A 21,504-nucleotide genomic window follows, 5' to 3' on the forward strand; every position below is an offset into this window, starting at 1 on the left:
TATACACCGCTAGTCCTAGTCCCACCAGAACCTTGGAGACCTTTGCTACTCTATCTGTCTATATTAGATGGAGCTTTTAGATTTGTTTTGGGACATCATGATGATACCAGAAGAAAGGATCAAGCCATATACTACTTGAGCAAGAAGTTCACACCTTATGAGGCACGATACTCCCTACTGGAACGCACTTGTTGTGCCTTGACATAGACAACTCAAAAATTGAGGCATTACTTCTGTTCCTACACCACATACCTCATATCCAGGATGGACCCTCTAAAGTACATCTTTCAGAAGCCCATGCTAACCAGGAAGTTAGCCAAGTGGCAGATATTGTTAAGTGAGTTCGACATCATCTATGTAACTCAGAAGGTGGTCAAAGAACAAGCATTGGTAGACCACCTTACTAAAAATCCTATGGGAGGAGAATACGAACCATTAAAAATGTATTTTCCTAATGAAAAAGTATCATTCATAGGAGAGGACATTGTTGAAGCCTACAACAGTTAGAGAATATTCTTCGATGGGGTCGTAAATTTCAAAGGAGTTGGTATTGGAGCAGTTTTGCTATCAGATACAGGTCAACATTACCCGGTATACGCAAAGCTTAGGTTCCCGTGCACCAATAATATGGAAGAATATAAGGCTTGCATCTTGGGGCCCAATTTGGCCATTGATATGAATATATAAGAGTTGATGGTAATTGGCAATTCAGATCTTCTAGTACATCAGGTTTAAAGAGAATGGGCTACAAAGAACATCAAGATACTACCATACTTGTATCATGTCCAGGAATTGATGAAACGATTCACAAAGATAGAATTCAAACATGTACCCAGAATTCAAAATGAGTTTGCAGATGCACTGGCCACCCTGTCATCAGTGATACAACATCCAGATAAGACTTTCATCGATCCCATCCCGGTGAGGATCCATAATCAACCGGCTTACTATGCTCATGTTGAAGAAGAAACGGATAGAAATCCTTGGTTCCACGACATCAAGGAATGTTTGGCAAAAGGAGAATACCCGGAACAAGCGAACCATACTCAGAAACGCACACTGCGGAGGCTGTCTAATCACTTCTTTCAAAGTAGAGGGACCATGTATAGAAGAATTCCTGATCTAGGGTTGTTAAGGTTTGTTGACGCAAAGGAGGCTTCCAGATTGCTTGAGGAGATACATGCCGGAACTTGCAGACCACGTATGAATGGTGTTGTTCTTGCCAAGAAGATACTCAGAGCTCGATACTTTTGGATGACCATGGAAACAAATTGCATCTTGTACATCCATAGATTCCACCAATGCCAAGTACATGCAGACATGATAAAGGTACCACCGAATGAGCTCAATACAACAAATGCACCTTGGCCTTTTATTGTTTGAGGGATGGATGTCATCGGTCCAATCGAGCCCACCGCTTCTAACGGGCACCGATTCATTTTAGTGGCTATCGACTATTTCACAACATGGGTATAAGCTACATCCTACAAAGTTGTAACCAAGAAAGTCATCGCCGGTTTCGTCAAGGATCATATTATTTGCCGATTCAGGGTTCCCGATCACTGATAAATGCTGCCAATCTCAACAGTGATTTGATGAAATCCATGTGTGAAACCATCAAAATCAAGCACAAGAACTCTATAGCATACATGCCTCAAATGAATGGAGATGTGGCAGCTGCCAACAAGAACATCAAGAAAATACTAAAGAAGATGGTAGAAAATCACAAACAATGGAACGAGAAGTTACCCTTTGCCCTATTGGGATACCGCACTATGGTCCGCACATCAATTGGGGAAACCCCTTATTTATTGGTTTATGGTACCAAAGCTGTCATCCCAACCAAGGTAGAAATTCCTTCTTTAAGGATCATACAAGAAGCCGAACTCAGTAATGCAAAATGGATAAGGAGCCGCTATGAGTAACTGGCCCTTATAGATGGAAAACGAATTAACCCAGTATGTCACGGTCAGTTTTATCAGAACACAATGTCCAGAGCTTTCAACAAAAGGTTCAAACCAAGACAATTCGCACCGAGACAGTTGGTGTTGAAGAGGATCTTTCCGCATCAAGATGAAGCCAAGTGAAAATTCTCTCCCAACTGGAAAGGTCCTTACATGGTTCGTCGGGTGATAATAGGAGGAGCACTCATACATGCAGAAATGGACGGAGAAGTTTGGCCAAAATCAATCAATTCAGACGTAGTCAAGAGATATTATGTTTATATTGTTTATATTCCTTCATATGATGTAACTAAACTACGCATGACCTAATTCATGTTTAAGAGGGGATACGTAGGCAGCCCTGTGGGTTCGGTCATATCATAATAAAATTTTCATTTTCCCTCAGAACGAGAAACTGGGGCAGAATTTTGAGGAGGGCCCTCAAAATTCCGGAGCAAGTCCAGCCGACACCATTCTATGCCAGACAGCCAAAAATCAGTTAAGTAACTGGGACAAAATTTTGAGAAGGGTTCTCAAAATTCCGGAGCACATCCAACAAACTTCGTTGCACGCAGAACGACCGAAGGGTCAAACTATGGCAAAATTTTGAGGAGGACCCTCGAAATTCTAGCGCAAAGAAGCTGCAATGTCTCTAAAAGTATCACAATCATTAGTTCATCTAATTTACTTGACATTATACACCACTATGTTTTATGAAATAGCTCTATTTCTTCAATAAGTGTGCATTTTCAAAAACTTTATTTCTGTAACAGCCAGGCATTAACCAGGACGACTCGAACAGGGCCTCCATTGCAAAGCAAAGCAAAGCAAAACAAGTAGACAAGAGCACAAACCAACCTCCCCCTACAAAACTCATAATTTTTCTTTGGATGCAGATACAATGAACATAACAGGAGTATTCATAGATATACTCATATCAAAGTCACTATCCTCATAACAATCAGGACATGAGATGCAAATATATCTCCAGCTAAGAAATATTCTATTCTTATTTGTTACATGTTCATTGCATAAGGCTAAGCATTGCCTTCTCTTTGCATGAGACTAAGCCTTGTCTCAAATCTTGCATGAGGCTAAGCTCTGCCTCCATATTTGCATAAGGCTAAGCATTGCCTTCTCTCTACATGAGACTAAGCCCTGTCTCAAATCCTGCATGAGGCTAAGCCCTGCCTCCATATTTGCATAAGGCTAAGCACTGCTTTCTCTCTACATGAGACTAAGCCCTGTCTTAAATCCTGCATGAGGCTAAGTCTTGTCTCCATATTGCATAAGGGGAGGTTTGTTGTTACAACCCATATCCACATGTGTTAGTTCATGCCATATATTAGTTAACATAAATCCAAGAAGGAATTATCTTTGAGATGATAAGAAGTCAATCCTATTGGTCTTAAGTGATACAAGAGTGTATAAGGGTGATTAACCAATATTAGAAGTTAAACGAATCAAGGATGTTGTAACTCGAATTTTCAGGTAATCTAGCGGTGCTTAATACACTCAAGAGGTCATTTATTAAGGTATTTTAATCATATAATATCCGTATCATAAGTCTTGAAGTCAAACGAGTTATGAAACAAAAGTCGACAAAAGTTGTCGCAACTTAGGTTCATAATTTTACTTAAACATTAGGTCAAATGTTTCTAATCTTTTCTCATAATTTACAAGGAATTACGGGATGATCTACCAACCAAATTAAATATCTATGAGTCTAGTTTCCAACGCATTAAACCGTTCATCGATACGATTTCGGAGTAGAGAGATATTCGCGTTTTCGCGAGACTGCGCCAAGCACCTCTCTATGGGGCCCACTAAGTCGGTTTAAGATATTTGGACCTATATAGGATGACTCCAACCCGTTTTAAGTCATTTCTTTTCACTATTTTCAGACCTTATAACCCTAGGAACATCCTCTCAAGGTTCTCTCAAGATTCAAGACCCAAAAAAGGGCAAACAACACAAATCAAGTGTCGGGAATTCCGTGGCGCTAGTAAGTCTCTTGTTCTTCTTGTTGTTGCTCATTTTTGTGTCGTTCCAACTCGTGTGGGAGGTTGTTTTAAAGGGTATATGTTCTGTAAATACTCCCTAATGTTCTTAATATTAATCCTAGGTGATTTCAAGCCTTCTAAAGTGATTCTAGTGCCGAAAAACACTAATTGATCGCTAGTTTCATTTTTTTGTTGTTGTGGCAGCATTGGAGGGATATTTCTTGGAAATTTAAGGTCAAATTGGAGTTGTTCTTTCTGTATAAAGGTAAGGAACCTCTTACTCTATATGTATTTAAGATTATCCAAGTTGCGGCTAAGCCATTGAAGCTAGAACTTGTGAGATATATATCGAAAGGTTTGGTAGTAGTGTTATTGTTTTGTGGACTGTTTTGCGTTGTTGTTGGGCTGCGTATTTTACTACTATCTTGTGGAGTTTTGGAGGAGGAAGGGTGTGGAGAAACACCATATATATGTAGGTTTATGGGCTGATAGTTATTCGTAACATTTCCAGGTTGTTTGACACGACTACGGTGGTCGTCGTATGTATGGAGTGATTAGGCTGTGTGTGGACTATTTCGGGAGGCTCAATATGTTTATTATTGATGATGTTTGGGCTGTTTGGTGATTGTTTTGAATGGTGTTAGGTCATATATATAGGGGAGGTGCTGTCCGTTTCATCGTAAAATAGTTTGTGGTCGATACATAATAGTTATGACGCTTAAATGATAACGATAGTATCGTTTCTCTTATTGTAGACTAAGGAGTTTTGACAATTGCATAGCTTGAGATTGGGGCAGTATATACAAGGTATGTGAGGCTATCCCTTTCCTTATTTTGCACGACTCCGATTGTACATAATGTAATGAACGAGCTTCCAAAGATACTCTACTCTTAGAAGCTAGCAGTACTTACATTGTTTTCCCTCTTATGGAACGATTGATGTTAATGTTGCTTCTCTTATTCTTATGTTATCAATGTTGTTCATACTTCCTGAATCTTATAAGGTTCATAGTGAAGACTTAGTCCTAATAACGTGTACAGAGGATACCGACCTTACGTCACTCCGAAAGGTTTAGAATGTGATTCCATGAGTCGAGCATGCATTATATATATGTATCTATTTTACTCTACCGAGCCACGCTATAGTTGGCCGGGTATGACACCTATTGTGCAACCACTGATCAGTTGGGTTTTACCGAGCTCCACGTGGCCGGGTACGATTCTACCGAGCCTATTATGGCCGGGTACGATATGATGATGATGATGCCCACAGAGGCGAATGCTTTAAAGGTTTATGTATTTATACATATGTATCATGCATTTCATGTAAGTAGCCCTCAGAGGTACTAAGATGTTACAGGTTGTATATTCTCTATCCTTGCTTACATTACTGATCGCATTTATGGTTCCTTGCCTTACATACTCAGTACTTTATTCGTACTGACATCCTTTTATTTGTGGACGCTGCATGTCGTGCTGCAGGTCCTGATAGACAGGCAGGTGCAGCTCCCCCACCACAGTAGACTGTCTAGTTCAGCGGTGATTGGCGAGATCCCTTCTCCGGACTTGCCTTGGTCTTGGTATGCAATTTTTGTTATAGACATTATGGGTATGTCGGGGCCCTGTTCCGGCTATGTTGCAACACTTATGTTCTTTTAGAGGCTCATAGACAGGTGTCGGCTCATGTATAGTTTGGTATGCCTTGTCGGCTAGTTTTTGTTGTATAGTCTTTCATAGTAGCGTGGTAGCTCATACCTTATACGTAGTTTCTTGATTGTCTGGTCATCCCCTGCTATGTATTTTCATGCCGTCATATTTTATTGCTGGTTGTCCATGATCTAGGTCTACCATTTATATTGATCTCGTCAGCCTTAAAAGATAATAATGAAGGTTAGATGAAATGTACGTTGGTGCTCGGCAAGTGTGGTCGGGTGCTAGTCATGGCCCTTCAGTTTGGGTCGTGACAAACTTGGTATCAGAGCAAGTCTGTCCTAGGGGTTGTCTATGAGCCGTGTCTAGTAGAGTCTTGATTATGGATGTGTAGCGCGCCACATTTATAATCAGGAGGCTACATGACATCTAGGGTTGTTACCTTCTTCCTGAATCTAGATCGTGCGTAGAGTTGAGTCGTAAGTGTTTGTCTCTAATATTCACCTTGTTTTTTTTCAGTGATGCCTTCGACTAGGAAGCAAACGATTAGTAGGCGGCTTGATACAGCAGCAGGAGAGGGTACCAGTCAGGTGCCCCAAGTCAGAGCAGGACAAAGTGAGGCTCAAAGTGAGATGCCCTCTCATACCTCATCTACTCCATCTCCTCCAGAGGATATTAGAAGGCACCCAGCGCCTCCAGTTCCTTCGTCTGACACTCCAGACCAGGATATGCGGAGTGCTTTGCAGTTATTGACTAGCTTGGTAGCTGCTCAGGCTCAGAGGCAGAATACAGGTGCTGCTGAGAAACCAGTTAGTACAAGAGTTCGTGATTTTATTAACTTAGACCCTCCAGTGTTTACCGGATCAGACCCGAAGGAGGACCCACAGACGTTTATTGACCAGGTTCATCGTACACTTCGTGTTATGCATGTTAGTGATACAGAGACAGTAGAGTTGGCTTCTTATCGGCTACGGGATTTAGCGGTTCTCTGGTATGATAGTTGGGAGAGATCCAGGGGTCCGAACCCTCCTCCAGCTGTGTGGAAGGAATTTTCTGAGGCCTTTCTTCGTCACTACTTGCCAGTTGAGATACGACGAGCTAGAGCTGATAAGTTCTTGAACCTTAGACAAGGTAATATGAGTGTACGAGAGTACAGTATGCAGTTTGATTCTTTGGCAAGGTATGCTCCCCATATGGTGGCCGAGATGAGTGATAGGGTGCATATGTTCGTGAATAGGTTGGGACCACATCTGATAAATGAGTGTACGACAGCCTCCTTGGTGGAGGGCATGGATATTTCCCGTATTCAAGCTTATGCCCAGACCCTAGAGGATCGTAAGCGCCAGCAGAGGGTAGTTAGGGAGCAGGATAGAGGCCAGCATAAGAGGGCGAGATTTGCAGGGTATTCTGATGACTTCAGAGGCCGCATCAGGCCACAGTTTTCGAGGAGTTCGGCGCCACCTGTAGCTAGTGCTCCTCCACAGTTTCAGAGGCCTCGATATGATCGATCCTATTCTGGTCCAGGTCAGAGTTCGCGGGCATCTGGCTCGCAACATCACAGGGATACTAGTCAGATGAGACCCCCAACACCACATTGTGATCAGTGCGGCAAGGCCCACTTTGGACTGTGTCGTCGAGGTTCTGATGCATGCTATTCGTGCGGGCAGCCTGGCCATATGATGCGGGATTGTCCTAATAGAGGAGGTGATGGTATGGCTCAGCCGACTGGATCTATGTCTGGTTCTTCCTCATCAGTTCGACCTCCAGCACGGGGTTTTCAGCAGTCGACAGGTCGTGGTAGGGGTAGAGGTGCAGTGCCGAGTTCGAGTGGTGCTCAAAATCGAACCTATGCTCTAGTAGGTCGACAGGATCTCGAGTCGTCTCCAGATGTTGTTATAGGTATTATATCTGTGTTTTCTTATGATGTATATGCGTTGATTGATCCGGGATCTACATTATCATATGTTACACCCTTTGTGGCTAATAAGTTTGGCATTGAACCTGAATTGATAAGTAAACCCCTCGCGGTATCTACTCCGATAGGAGATTCTGTGATTGCTAGAAGGGTATATAGAGGTTGCACTGTGATGATTTGTAGTCGTCAAACCTCGGCAAATTTATTTGAGTTAGAAATGGTTGATTTTGATGTGATAATGGGAATGGACTGGTTGGCCTCATGCTATGCAAATGTTGACTGTCGTACGAAGATGGTTAGGTTCCAATTTCCGGGTGAACCCGTCATTGAATGGAAAGGGAACATTGCTACACCGAAAGGTAGGTTTATTTCCTATCTTAAGGCAAGGAAAATGATCTCAAAAGGTTACATTTATCATCTCGTTCGCGTTAGGGATGTGGAGGCGAAACCTCCTACTTTACAATCAATCCCTGTGGTCAACGAATTCCCAGATGTTTTCCCAGATGAACTCCCAGGCCTTCCTCCTGAAAGGGAGATTGAGTTTAGCATTGATGTGTTACCTGACACTCAACCGATCTCTATTCCTCCATATAGAATGGCCCCGACAGAGTTGCGAGAGTTGAAGGTGCAGTTGAAGGACTTGCTGGATAAGGGCTTTATTAGGCCTAGCACTTCACCTTGGGGTGCACCAGTCCTATTCGTGCGGAAGAAAGACGGGTCGTTACGAGATGTGTATCGACTATCGACAGTTGAATAAGTCTACTATAAAGAACAAGTATCCACTTCCAAGAATTGATGACCTGTTTGACCAACTCCAGGGTGCCAAGTATTTCTCCAAGATTGATTTACGTTCAGGGTATCATCAGGTAAGGGTTAGGGAGAAAGATATTCCAAAGACGGCCTTCCGGACAAGATATGGGCACTTTGAGTTCTTGGTGATGTCGTTCGGGCTAACAAATGCCCCAGCAGCTTTTATGGATCTCATGAATACTATATTCAGGCCCTATCTTGATGTGTTCGTGATTGTATTCATTGATGACATTCTAGTGTATTCTCGTTCGGAGGCGGAACACGCGGGCCACTTGCGGATAGTATTACAGACGCTTCAGGATCGTAAGTTATATGCTAAGCTCTCCAAATGTGAATTCTGGCTGAACTCAGTAGCATTCCTTGGCCATGTGATATCTGATGAGGGTATTAGTGTCGACACTCAGAAGATCGATGCAGTAAAGAATTGGCCGAGACCTACAACACCATCAGAAGTCCGCAGCTTCCTAGGACTAGCAGGATATTATAGGCGGTTTGTAGAAGGATTTTCCTCTATATCATCACCATTGACTAAGTTAACACAAAAAGCTACCAAATTCCAGTGGTCTGACACTTGTGAACGTAGTTTTCAGGAGCTGAAGAATCGATTGACATCTGCACCAGTGCTCACTCTTCCTGAAGGAACAGAAGATTATGTGGTATATTGTGATGCCTCAGGTATAGGTTTGGGGTACGTATTGATGCAGCGTGGGAATGTGATTGCTTATGCATCAAGACAATTGAAGAAGCATGAAAAGAATTATCCAACCCATGATTTGGAATTGGCTGCAGTAATATATGCTTTGAAGATATGGCGGCACTACTTATACGGCGTCCATGTTGACATCTACACAGATCACAAGAGTTTACAATACATCTTCAAGCAGAAAGAGTTGAATTTGAGGCAGCGTAGGTGGCTTGAATTATTGAAAGACTATGACGTCGAGATATTGTATCATCCCGGTAAAGCCAATGTTGTGGCAGATGCTCTCAGCCGTAAATCAATGGGAAGCTTAGTACATATTGAGGCGGGTAGATGGGGGTTGATTAAAGAGCTTCATCAGCTAGCCAATATGAGAATCATATTGTTAGACTCTGATGACGGAGGTGTTACTGTACAGAATACATCAGAATCATCTTTGGTAGCCGAGGTAAAAGCACGACAATATGAAGATCCTATCTTAGTACGATTAAGAGAAAGCATTCAACAGTGTAAAAGTATGGCTTTTAGGATCGGAAAAGATGGGGCACTGAGATACCAGAGCCGATTGTGTGTGCCTAATGTGGCAGGGTTGCGAGAGAAGATTATGAATGAGATTCATCAATCCCGATATTCCATCCATCCCGGCTCGACAAAGATGTATCATGATGTCAAGGAGCAGTATTGGTGGGATAATATGAAGAAGTCTATTGCAGAATTTGTGGCCCAGTGTCCCAATTGTCAACAAGTAAAGATAGAACATCAGAAACCCGGTGGATTGCTTCAAAATATAGAGATTCCGACCTGGAAGTGGGAGGTGATTAATATGGACTTCATTATTGGATTACCTCGCTCTTATCATAAGTTTGACTCCATCTGGGTGATAATTGATCGACTTAAAAAATGTGCCCATTTTCTGCCAGTGAAGACAACTTATACGGCTGAAGATTATGCGAAGTTGTATATCAAGGAGATTGTTAGGCTTCATGGTGTGCCCATATCTATTATATCAGACCGAGGAGCTCAATTTACGGCTAACTTTTGGAGGTCTTTCCAGAAGGGTTTAGGCACACAAGTAAATCTCAGCACTGCATTTCATCCGCAGACTGACGGACAGGCTGAACGTACCATTCAGACACTGGAAGATATGCTACGAGCATGTGTTCTAGATTTTAAGGGGAATTGGGATGATCATCTTCCACTCATAGAATTCGCCTATAACAATAGCTACCATTCCAGTATTAAAATGGCCCCATATGAGGCACTATACGGGAGGAGATATAGATCACCAGTTGGATGGTTCGAAGTCGGTGAAACAGAATTATATGGGCCAGATTTGATTCACCAAGCTATTGAGAAGGTGAAAGTGATACAGGAGCGATTGAGGACGGCACAAAGCAGGCAAAAATCTTATTCTGATGTCCGACATCGTGATCTAGAGTTTGAGGTTGGTGATTGGGTTTTCCTGAGGATCTCACCAATGAAGGGTATTATGCGTTTTGGGAAGAAAGGTAAGCTGAGTCCAAGGTATATCGGGCCGTATAAAATTCTTCGACGGATTGGACAGGTTGCTTATGAGTTAGAATTGCCATCCGAATTGGAATTTGTCCACCCGGTATTCCATGTATCTATGTTGAGAAAATGTATTGGAGACCCTTCTCGAGTCATCCCTATCAAAGATGTACAAGTTACAGAGGACCTATCATATGAAGAAGTGCCAGTGGCGATATTAGATCGGCAAGTCCGCAAGCTGAGAACAAAAGATGTAGCTTCCGTCAAAGTATTGTGGAGGAACAAAAATATGGAAGAAATGACATGGGAAGCAGAAGAGGAGATGAAGTCTAAATACCCTTACTTATTCCAGAATGAAGATAACAAGGATGCTGGTGGAAGACAGGATACATTGGAAGAAGAAACGGCTTTATGAGGTAAGCAATAATTTGAGAATACTCCTCCTTAATACAAAATGGTGATATGTAGATAATGTAAATACGCATAATGCTTTGTGTAGCCTTGTGAAGCCATATGTTGGGCTTAATTACATGCAAGTTTTGCTAGTGACCATTTTATAGGGGAAAATTGATCGGAAATTTCCATTGGAATCCACGGTGATTTAAACTCCCCCTAAACCCTTACATTCGAGGACGAATGTTCCTAAGGGGGGGAGGGTGTTACAACCCATATCCACATGTGTTAGTTCATGTCATATATTAGTTAACATAAATCCAAGAAGGAATTATCTTTGAGATGATAAGAAGTCAATCCTATTGGTCTTAAGTGATACAAGAGTGTATAAGGGTGATTAACCAATATTAGAAGTTAAACGAATCAAGGATGTTGTAACTCGTATTTTCAGGTAATCTAGCGGTGCTTAATACACTCAAGAGGTCATTTATTAAGGTATTTTAATCATATAATATCCGTATCATAAGTCTTGAAGTCAAACGAGTTATGAAACAAAAGTCGACAAAAGTTGTCGCAACTTAGGTTCATAATTTTATTTAAACATTAGGTCAAATGTTTCTAATCTTTTCTCATAATTTACAAGGAATTACGGGATGATATACCAACCAAATTAAAGATCTATGAGTCTAGTTTCCAACGCATTAAACCGTTCATCGATACGATTTCGGAGTAGAGAGATATTCGCGTTTTCGCGAGACTGCGCCAAGCACCTCTCTATGGGGCCCACTAAGTCGGTTTAAGATATTTGGACCTATATAGGATGACTCCAACCCGTTTTAAGTCATTTATTTTCACTATTTTCAGACCTTAGAACCCTAGGAACATCCTCTCAAGGTTCTCTCGAGATTCAAGACCCAAAAAAAGGGCAAACAACACAAATCAAGTGTCGGGAATTCCGTGGCGCTAGTAAGTCTCTTGTTCTTCTTGTTGTTGCTCATTTTTGTGTCGTTCCAACTCGTGTGGGAGGTTGTTTTAAAGGGTATATGTTCTGTAAATACTCCCTAATGTTCTTAATATTAATCCTAGGTGATTTCAAGCCTTCTAAAGTGATTCTAGTGCCGAAAAACACTAATTGATCGCTAGTTTCATTTTTTTGTTGTTGTGGCAGCATTGGAGGGATATTTCTTGGAAATTTAAGGTCAAATTGGAGTTGTTCTTTCTGTATAAAGGTAAGGAACCTCTTACTCTATATGTATTTAAGATTATCCAAGTTGCGGCTAAGCCATTGAAGCTAGAACTTGTGAGATATATATCGAAAGGTTTGGTAGTAGTGTTATTGTTTTGTGGACTGTTTTGCGTTGTTGTTGGGCTGCGTATTTTACTACTATCTTGTGGAGTTTTGGAGGAGGAAGGGTGTGGAGAAACACCATATATATGTAGGTTTATGGGCTGATAGTTATTCGTAACATTTCCAGGTTGTTTGACACGACTACGGTGGTCGTCGTATGTATGGAGTGATTAGGCTGTGTGTGGACTATTTCGGGAGGCTCAATATGTTTATTATTGATGATGTTTGGGCTGTTTGGTGATTGTTTTGAATGGTGTTAGGTCATATATATAGGGGAGGTGCTGTCCGTTTCATCGTAAAATAGTTTGTGGTCGATACATAATAGTTATGACGCTTAAATGATAACGATAGTATCGTTTCTCTTATTGTAGACTAAGGAGTTTTGACAATTGCATAGCTTGAGATTGGGGCAGTATATACAAGGTATGTGAGGCTATCCCTTTCCTTATTTTGCACGACTCCGATTGTACATAATGTAATGAACGAGCTTCCAAAGATACTCTACTCTTAGAAGCTAGCAGTACTTACATTGTTTTCCCTCTTATGGAACGATTGATGTTAATGTTGCTTCTCTTATTCTTATGTTATCAATGTTGTTCATACTTCCTGAATCTTATAAGGTTCATAGTGAAGACTTAGTCCTAATAACGTGTACAGAGGATACCGACCTTACGTCACTCCGAAAGGTTTAGAATGTGATTCCATGAGTCGAGCATGCATTATATATATGTATCTATTTTACTCTACCGAGCCACGCTATAGTTGGCCGGGTACGGCACCTATTGTGCAACCACTGATCAGTTGGGTTTTACCGAGCTCCACGTGGCCGGGTACGATTCTACCGAGCCTATTATGGCCGGGTACGATATGATGATGATGATGCCCACAGAGGCGAATGCTTTAAAGGTTTATGTATTTATACATATGTATCATGCATTTCATGTAAGTAGCCCTCAGAGGTACTAAGATGTTACAGGTTGTATATTCTCTATCCTTGCTTACATTACTGATCGCATTTATGGTTCCTTGCCTTACATACTCAGTACTTTATTCGTACTGACATCCTTTTATTTGTGGACGCTGCATGTCGTGCTGCAGGTCCTGATAGACAGGCAGGTGCAGCTCCCCCACCACAGTAGACTGTCTAGTTCAGCGGTGATTGGCGAGATCCCTTCTCCGGACTTGCCTTGGTCTTGGTATGCAATTTTTGTTATAGACATTATGGGTATGTCGGGGCCCTGTTCCGGCTATGTTGCAACACTTATGTTCTTTTAGAGGCTCATAGACAGGTGTCGGCTCATGTATAGTTTGGTATGCCTTGTCGGCTAGTTTTTGTTGTATAGTCTTTCATAGTAGCGTGGTAGCTCATACCTTATACGTAGTTTCTTGATTGTCTGGTCATCCCCTGCTATGTATTTTCATGCCGTCATATTTTATTGCTGGTTGTCCATGATCTAAGTCTACCATTTATATTGATCTCGTCAGCCTTAAAAGATAATAATGAAGGTTAGATGAAATGTACGTTGGTGCTCGGCAAGTGTGGTCGGGTGCTAGTCATGGCCCTTCAGTTTGGGTCGTGACAATTGTCTTCTCTTTGCATGAGACTAAGCTCTGTCTCGATCCTTGCATGAGGCTAATCCCTGCCTCTATATTTTCATAAGGCTAAGCACTGCCTTCTCTTTGCATGAGACTAAGCTCTGTCTCGATCCTTGTATGAGGCTAAGACCTGCCTCCATATTGTATACGGCTAAGCACTGCCTTCTCTCTGCGTGAGACTAAGCCCTGTCTCAAATCCTACATGAGGCTAATCCCTACCTCCATATTTGCATAAGGCTAAGCATTGCCTTCTCTTTGCATGAGACTAAGCCCTGTCTCAAATCTTGTATGAGGCTAAGCCCTGCCTCTACATTTGCATAAGGGTAAGCACTGCCTTCTCTTTGCATGAGACTAAGCTCTGTCTCGATCCTTACATGAGGCTAAGCCCTGCTTCCATACTTGCATAAGGCTAAGGAATGCCTTCTCATGAGACTAAGCCTTGTCTCCTTTTGCACAAGTGTTGCTCTATTCTAAAACTTTGCATTATCTTCTTCTTAGGGCTAAGCTCTGCCCCCAAACTCTGCATAAGGCTAAGCGTTGCCTTGTTATTACCTTTGGTATCATGCCTCTGCACATCATGGGTTTATGTATAGCCAACTTGTCCAAAGGTGTCATAGTTCGAAGGCACCATCCTCATAGCTTGAAGACACCATGTCATGGCCTGAGGATCTCTTAATACGGCACATCATTATTCAGAGGCGTCATGGTTCAGAGGCACCATTTTCATGGCCCGAGAACATCATTTCATGGAATGTGAATCTCTTATATCATGATTCATGGCCCAGGACGTCATGGTCTAAGGACGTCAGCCTCTCCGTCCAAAGACAACCTTCATGGTCCAAAGGGAATTTGCATCATGCTTAAATTCTCGCAGTGATCTACATATTTGCATGCATTGTGTTTAAAGTTTTATATGAAATCCAAGAGGTAACCGTCATTCGAACAGGAGCAACCATTGCTCCGATTTCCACTCATAACATTCCGGTTTTCGCCCGGACCATTTGTGCCTTACCATTATTTCAAACGTAATCGACTCCCATGAATTACTCTCCTTTACCCCACGACCATTCGGATACATACCATGTGATTCATTTGTCATACTTCAGACTCATAATCATAACTCCATCCGATATTACCTTTCACAAAAGAACCTTTTTCTGAAACTTGCTACCATTCCTATAACAAATCCATCGACCTCATCCTACGTTGGGTCCAAAACTACACATGGCCTGATTTCTGTAAAACCAGATATATGTAGGCAGCTCAGAGACCAAGGTTCGGCCTCTATTTTTCAAAACATCCCATTCGATCAAAATCGGTCATTATTTCTTTACCCGAAAACTCTTTCATCCTTCCCGGGTAAAGAGGGGTAGCTGTTGATACCCAATTTTTCCCTCATATATTTCAAAATGAATATATTCTTTCAAAATAGTGCATGATCATCAACTAGTATTTTTCCATAATTTTCATGTAATTTTAAATGAATTTTAATTAATATATTCTAGCATTTTATTATATAAATAATTACTAATTGCATAACAAATGGTTTTATGATAGTTTTATTGCTTAATTTTATCACTTAAATTTATACTAAGCTTTAATTATTTCATGAATAGCCATATATACATGTTAGGGTTATAATTGCAATAATTTTGCAATAATGGCCTAATATGTGCATAATTACTTATTTCACAAGAAAATAATCTTTTATATTTTAGTCATACTAAGCAATTATTTTAAGTCATTTTCATGCACAAAAGATATTTTTATCATTTATAAGTTATTTTATAAAATTGTTTTATTAAATTAATTAAGTATTTAAATAATAGCCCCTTTTTTCTTAATCATTTTCGGACTTTAGCCTACCCCAACCCAATTAAACCTTATCCCAATCCGCCCCAACCCAAATTAAATAACCCCTACCCGACCCAGAACCTCCTCTAATCGTGGCCGTTGATCTCTGAGATCAACGATCCACATTAGCTCCTTCCTTTTTTAATCCAAAGACCCCCCCAAACCCTACTCATTCTCTCAAACACCTCCGCCTTTGAATCCTCTCCTCCTCTTCTCTCAGACACTCTCAAACCCTAGAGCGTTGTCACTCAAAATTCCTCCTAAATCCCTTTGATTCCCAACCGGATATGGAATCATTTGGTGATTTACCGCCTTATCTGACCTCCTACCTCTACTGGTTGTTCGATTTTCATGTTACTTGATGGGATCTCAAGGTATTTGAACTAGATTTAGTTCAAGTCTCTTGTATTTTTGGTTAATCCGTCTATATTCAACCATATATCTGTGAGTACTATCACTTTCATGTTTTCATGACTTCGATGCAGCCACATATTCGGCTTCCATGGTGGAATCAGCAACACATGATTGCTTGATGCTCCTCCAACTTATGTCTCTACCTCCTAGGGTAAAACATATCCTGAGGTAGATTTTCTAGAGTCTCTATCTGACTGGAAATCTGAATCAGTATAGCCAATGGATGCAAGATCACCTGAGTGATAAACCAAAATATAATCCCTAGCCCTTTTCAAGTACTTGATTATATGTTTAATGCCTATCCGGTGTACCCGTCCAGGGTTAGACTAAAATCTACTAATCATGCCAACAGCAAAGTAGATATCAGGTCTAGTACATAGCATAGAATACATGAGGCTCCCTATAGCAAAAGCATAAGGGACCGACTTCATCTTTTCTATCTCATTAGTAGTTTTTGGGGACTGATCTTTCGACAGAGAGATTCCATGTCTAAAAGGGAGAAATCCTTTCTTGGAATCTTGCATGCTAAACCTGGTGAGAATAGTATCAATATAAAGTGTTTGGGATAAACCTAATATCCTTTGCTTGCGATCTCGCATAAGCTTGATCCCAAGGATATGTGACACCTGTCCCAAGTCTTTCATATCGAAATGCGAGGACAATCATTCCTTTACTGAATTCAACATGCTCACATTATTTCTTATGAGCAAAATATCATCCACGTACAAAACCAAAAATGTAACTTTATCTTCATCCCACTTCTTATAGATACAAGACTCATTTTCACATTGATCAAAATTGAAGGTTTTAATCGATGCGTCAAAACAAGTATTCCATGGTCTAGAAGCCTTTTTCAATCCATAAATGGATTTCTTTAATTTACACAACATGTGTTCTTTGTCACTTTTTATGAAACCAACTGGTTGTGCCATATAGATGCACTCATTAGTACTTTTATTAAGAAAATCCGTCTTGACGTCCATTTGTCAAATCTCATAATCATAATGAGCAGCAATGGATATGAGAATCCATGTGGATTTAAGCAAGGTTATTGGCGAAAATGTTTCCTTATAATCGATCCCTTCTTTTTGAGTAAACTCTTTTGCAACAAGCCTAGCTTTATAAGTTTGCATTTTTCCATCATCTCCTCTCTTTTTCTTATAGATGCATCTATAACCAATGGGTTTGACTCCAATAGGTGGTTTTACAAGATCCCAGACTTGATTGGAGTACATGGACTCCATTTCAAATTTCATAGCAGCAACACATTTATCAGCATCTGTATCGTGTAGTGCGTCGTCGTAATTAATAGGTTCTGTATTAGGCTCTTCAGGGATTCTATCATAAGATTCTCCCAATAGTGCAAATCAGAGAGGTTTTTTAATAATTCTCCCACTACGACTAGTCACTATAGGTGCAGTCTGATTTTGTTGTTGAATCACAACATCATTTTCTGGAGCTGAAGCCTCAATGTCATCCTCCACACCTTGCGGTGCTGGGATATCATTAACTTCTTCCTGGAGTGCAGGCTGCAGAATAATTTTAGGTTGCTCAACATTACTCCCACTACTTTGGGGTAGTGAGATGTCAGGAAATTGCTCTTGTACATTCTGCTGCCTATTGATATTTCTCCCACTATGATAATGCAGTGGTATGTCAATACTGGCTACCAGGATACGTTCTAGAGATGAGTCATTAGTTACTCCATTACTTAATTCCTTTAAAACTAGTTTACTTCTATGAATATGATTCATTAAATAGTCCTCTTCTAAAAATCTGACATTTTTGTCGCAACAATTACCTTCTTTCTTCTGGGCAATAAAATAAACTGCCTTTAGTTCCTTTTGGATATCCAATAAAAATGCATACTTCTGTCCTCGATTCCAATTTATCCACTTTCCCTTTCAGCACATGTGCTGGACAACCCAAACCCGAATGTGACGTAAACTTGGATTACGCTCAGTCCACAATTCTACTGGATTTGAAGGTACTGACTTTAAAGGACCCAAATTTAGAATGTAATTTGTTGTTTCTAAAGCATATCCCCAAAAGGAAGAAGGCAAATCCGAATAACTTAACATTGATCTAACCATTTCCATAAGGGTCCTATTTCTTCTTTCTACCACACCATTTTGTTGTGGTGTTCATGGAGCAGATAATTGAGATGTAATTCCAGAATCTGATAAGTATTTAATTAAATCTGCTAAAAGGTCTTCACCACCATGATCAGATCGCAATGTTTTGATATATTTATCTTGTCATTTCTCTGTTTTTGTTTTATATTCTTTGAATTTCTCAAAGCATTCAGACTTACAGCGGAATAGATAAATGTATCTATATTTTGAGTAATCATCTGTGAAAGTCACAAAATACTCAAAACTACCTCTTGCTTGTATATTCATAGGGCCACACAAATCAGAGTGAATTAATTCTAACTTATCGTTGGCTCTATTTCCTTTTGAGGAAAAATGTCTCTTGGTCATTTTACCTTCTAAACAGGATTCGCATGTTGGCAGTGACTCCACTTTCAATGAACTCAAAGGTCCATCAGATCCCAATCTCGAAATCCTATTTAGATTTATATGACCTAGATGTAAGTGCCACAAATAAGTTTGGCTCAATTCATAAATACGTTTTCTTTTATGTGGAAGTGTCACAACCCCGGTTCGCCCTCCGTGAACCATCATAACGGCACCTAGTCTCTACGACTAGGTAAGCCTAACAATGCGGAAAATAAACCAATTTGCGGAAGAAATAATTAAAAATCGAAATAGTGAAATAAAACAGTATTTCAAAGTGCCGCTTGGCATACATAACATAAACTCTCGAAAACTAATGACTTTTCCCAAAACCCGGAATCTCATTATCACAAGCCTTTGAATGTATACAAGCATCTAACTCCAGAATATCTAACAAGGAAACGAAAGTATAGAAGGGCTAATACAACAAGGGAGAGTAGAAAAGGACTCTTCGGTCTGCGGACATGGTAGATATACCTTAGAGTCTCTACAAGTGCCACATCTCACGAGTGATAAGTATGAATGGAGGTATTTGGATCTGCACATGAAAAACATGTGCAGAAAGGGCATGAGTACACCACAGCGGTACTCAGTAAGTGACAAGACTAACCTCGGTCGGGTAGTGACGAGGAAGGTCAGGGCCCTGCTGAGATTAAATGAAATATAAGGTATAACATAATAAGATAAGTAGTACAGTTAAAAACTAAAAGTAAGAATTAATACAGGATAATAAGGATAATAACAACTGAAACAGAGACAAAAAAACAATCACAAGGAAATACCACTCTTCACAAAGATAATTACCGGGGATCTTTTAGTGTCCCGAGGATCTCTTAGTACCCTCCATATAGGCCAGGGATCTCGTGGTATCCTCAATGTATGTTAGGGATCTCTTGGTATCCCGAGGATCTCTTGGTATCCTCAATATATGCTAGAGATCTCTTGGTATCCTCAATATACGTGTTGGGGATCTCTCGGTATCCCGCACTTCAGCTCAAATGATAAATATGTACAGGGGATCTCCCGAGATGTTGTCCCGTAGTCCCAAAGTAAAACACACAATAATAGCACAAGGAATACTCAATTAAACTCAACTTCATACCCAAGTAACACAGGCAATTCTAACCTAGCATGTTTCACATAATACCAGTAAGGCAGTTAAAGCAAATAGACAATTAAGTCAATTAGATATGCTTCTCTAAACTAACAGCAAGCCTAAATTCCAAGTAGTATAAGCAGGCAAGGAAAAACACAATTTAAGCTATTTTAGTGAAAACTGGATTTTCGACAATTAGCACAAGTACACACTCGTCACCTTACGTACAAGGTATTTCAATTATCACAATAACAAATCCTAAGGGGAAAGTCCCTCACACAAGGTTAGGCAAGCCACTTACCTCGAACTAGCTCAAAATCAACTCAAAACCATGATCTTGCCACGAGTACTCGACTCCAAATGGCCCGAATCTATTCAATTCAATTGCATAATGTAAATAACACTTCAAGAAACTGATTCTACAAATATATTCTAAGCTAATACGCAAAATTAGGTAAAATGACCAAACGCCCTCAGGCCCACGTCTCGAAATCGGGTAAAATTTATATTTTCAAAATCATCATCCTCTCACGAGTTCATGCATACCAAAATTATCCAAATCCAAGGTCATATTCTCAATCAAAATTCGAATTCTAGGTCTAAGAACTTTCTTCCAATTTTCACTTCCAACCTGAAATTAAAAGACAAAACTAACAATAGATTAATGGAATACAACTAAAAAGGGGTAAGGAATTGTTACCCAATGACTTCCTCTTCAAATCCCTCCAAAAATCGCCCTCTCCCGAGCTGCAATTTGATTTTTCCAAGTTTTGAACTAAACCCTTGATTCTGTCCTTTTTCTGACCAGTGAAACCGCATCTGCGGTCCCGCCTCTGGGAAGACCCTGTCGCATCTGCAACAATTCATTAAAGGGGAACTTCCACACCTACGACTACTCTACCATAGATCCGGTGCCGCTTCAGTGGTTCCCTGACCGCATCTGCGGTTAATTGCCTTTTACCTCAAATTGCTTCTGCAGTTGCTCGGCCGCTTCTACGGTCTCGCACCTACGTTCCCTAAGCTGCAGGTGCGGTTATGACAGCAGCTTTGAAGCTTTAGCTGTAACTCACAACTCCAAACTATTCCGTCAAACATCTAAAATCATCCTGAGGCCCCCGGGACCTCAACCAAAAGCACGATCAAGTCCTATACCACGATTCAAACATATACCAATCCTTAAAACACCTAAAACAACATCGAAACATCGAATTAACCATGGGTTCGAGCCTAAGAACTCCAAAAACTCTCAAAATATGCTTTCAATCAAAAAGTCTAGAAAACCTCATCCGAATGACCTGAAATTTTGCACACACGTCACATTCAACACTATGGAGCTACTTCCACTTCCGGAATTCCATTCCGACCCTCAGATCAAAATCTTACTATCGAACTGAAAACATCAAAAATTCAACTTTCGGCATTTCAAGCCTAAATTAGCTACGAACCTCCAAAACACAATCCGAACACGCTCCTAAACCCGTAATCACCCAACGGAGCTAACAGAACCATTGGAATTCCATTCCGAGGCTGTCTTCACATTATTCCAACTACGGTCAAATTTCCAAAATTTAAGCTCTCATTTAGGGACTAAGTGTCCCAAAACTCTCTGAAACTCCAAATAATTCCTTCTGGCAACTCACAATAGCAGAAACAAACAAGGGAAAAGCAGTTAATAGGGGATCGGGGCATAAATTTTTAAAACGACCGGCCGGGTCGTTACATCCTCCCACACTTAAACATTCGTTCGTCCTCGA

At 40.6% G+C, this 21,504-nt stretch overlaps 1 protein-coding gene across 1 annotated transcript; it reads right to left on the reverse strand.

The window, feature by feature from the left end:
- Nucleotides 1–17,121: 17,121 nt before the first annotated feature.
- LOC142181834 (uncharacterized) lies at nucleotides 17,122–17,889 on the reverse strand. The gene is made up of 2 exons (XM_075255412.1): nucleotides 17,535–17,889; nucleotides 17,122–17,486 (listed from the first exon to the last, which is right to left on the reverse strand). The coding sequence occupies exons 1-2, from the start codon at nucleotides 17,887–17,889 to the stop codon at nucleotides 17,122–17,124; spliced, it is 720 nt and encodes a 239-aa protein (XP_075111513.1).
- Between the last annotated feature and the right edge of the window lie 3,615 nt (nucleotides 17,890–21,504).

This window comes from Nicotiana tabacum, chromosome 6, assembly GCF_000715075.1.
Source record: "Nicotiana tabacum cultivar K326 chromosome 6, ASM71507v2, whole genome shotgun sequence".
In the NCBI taxonomy this organism is placed as follows: Eukaryota; Viridiplantae; Streptophyta; class Magnoliopsida; order Solanales; family Solanaceae; genus Nicotiana; species Nicotiana tabacum.

Coding starts and splice junctions, on each gene's coding strand:
- LOC142181834 (XM_075255412.1), bottom strand. CDS start 17,889: ATGAATCATATTCATAGAAGTAAACTAGTTTTAAAGGAATTAAGTAAT. Junction 17,487..17,534: donor TGCACCTATAGTGACTAGTC/GTAGTGGGAGAA, acceptor CACTATTGGGAG/AATCTTATGATAGAATCCCT.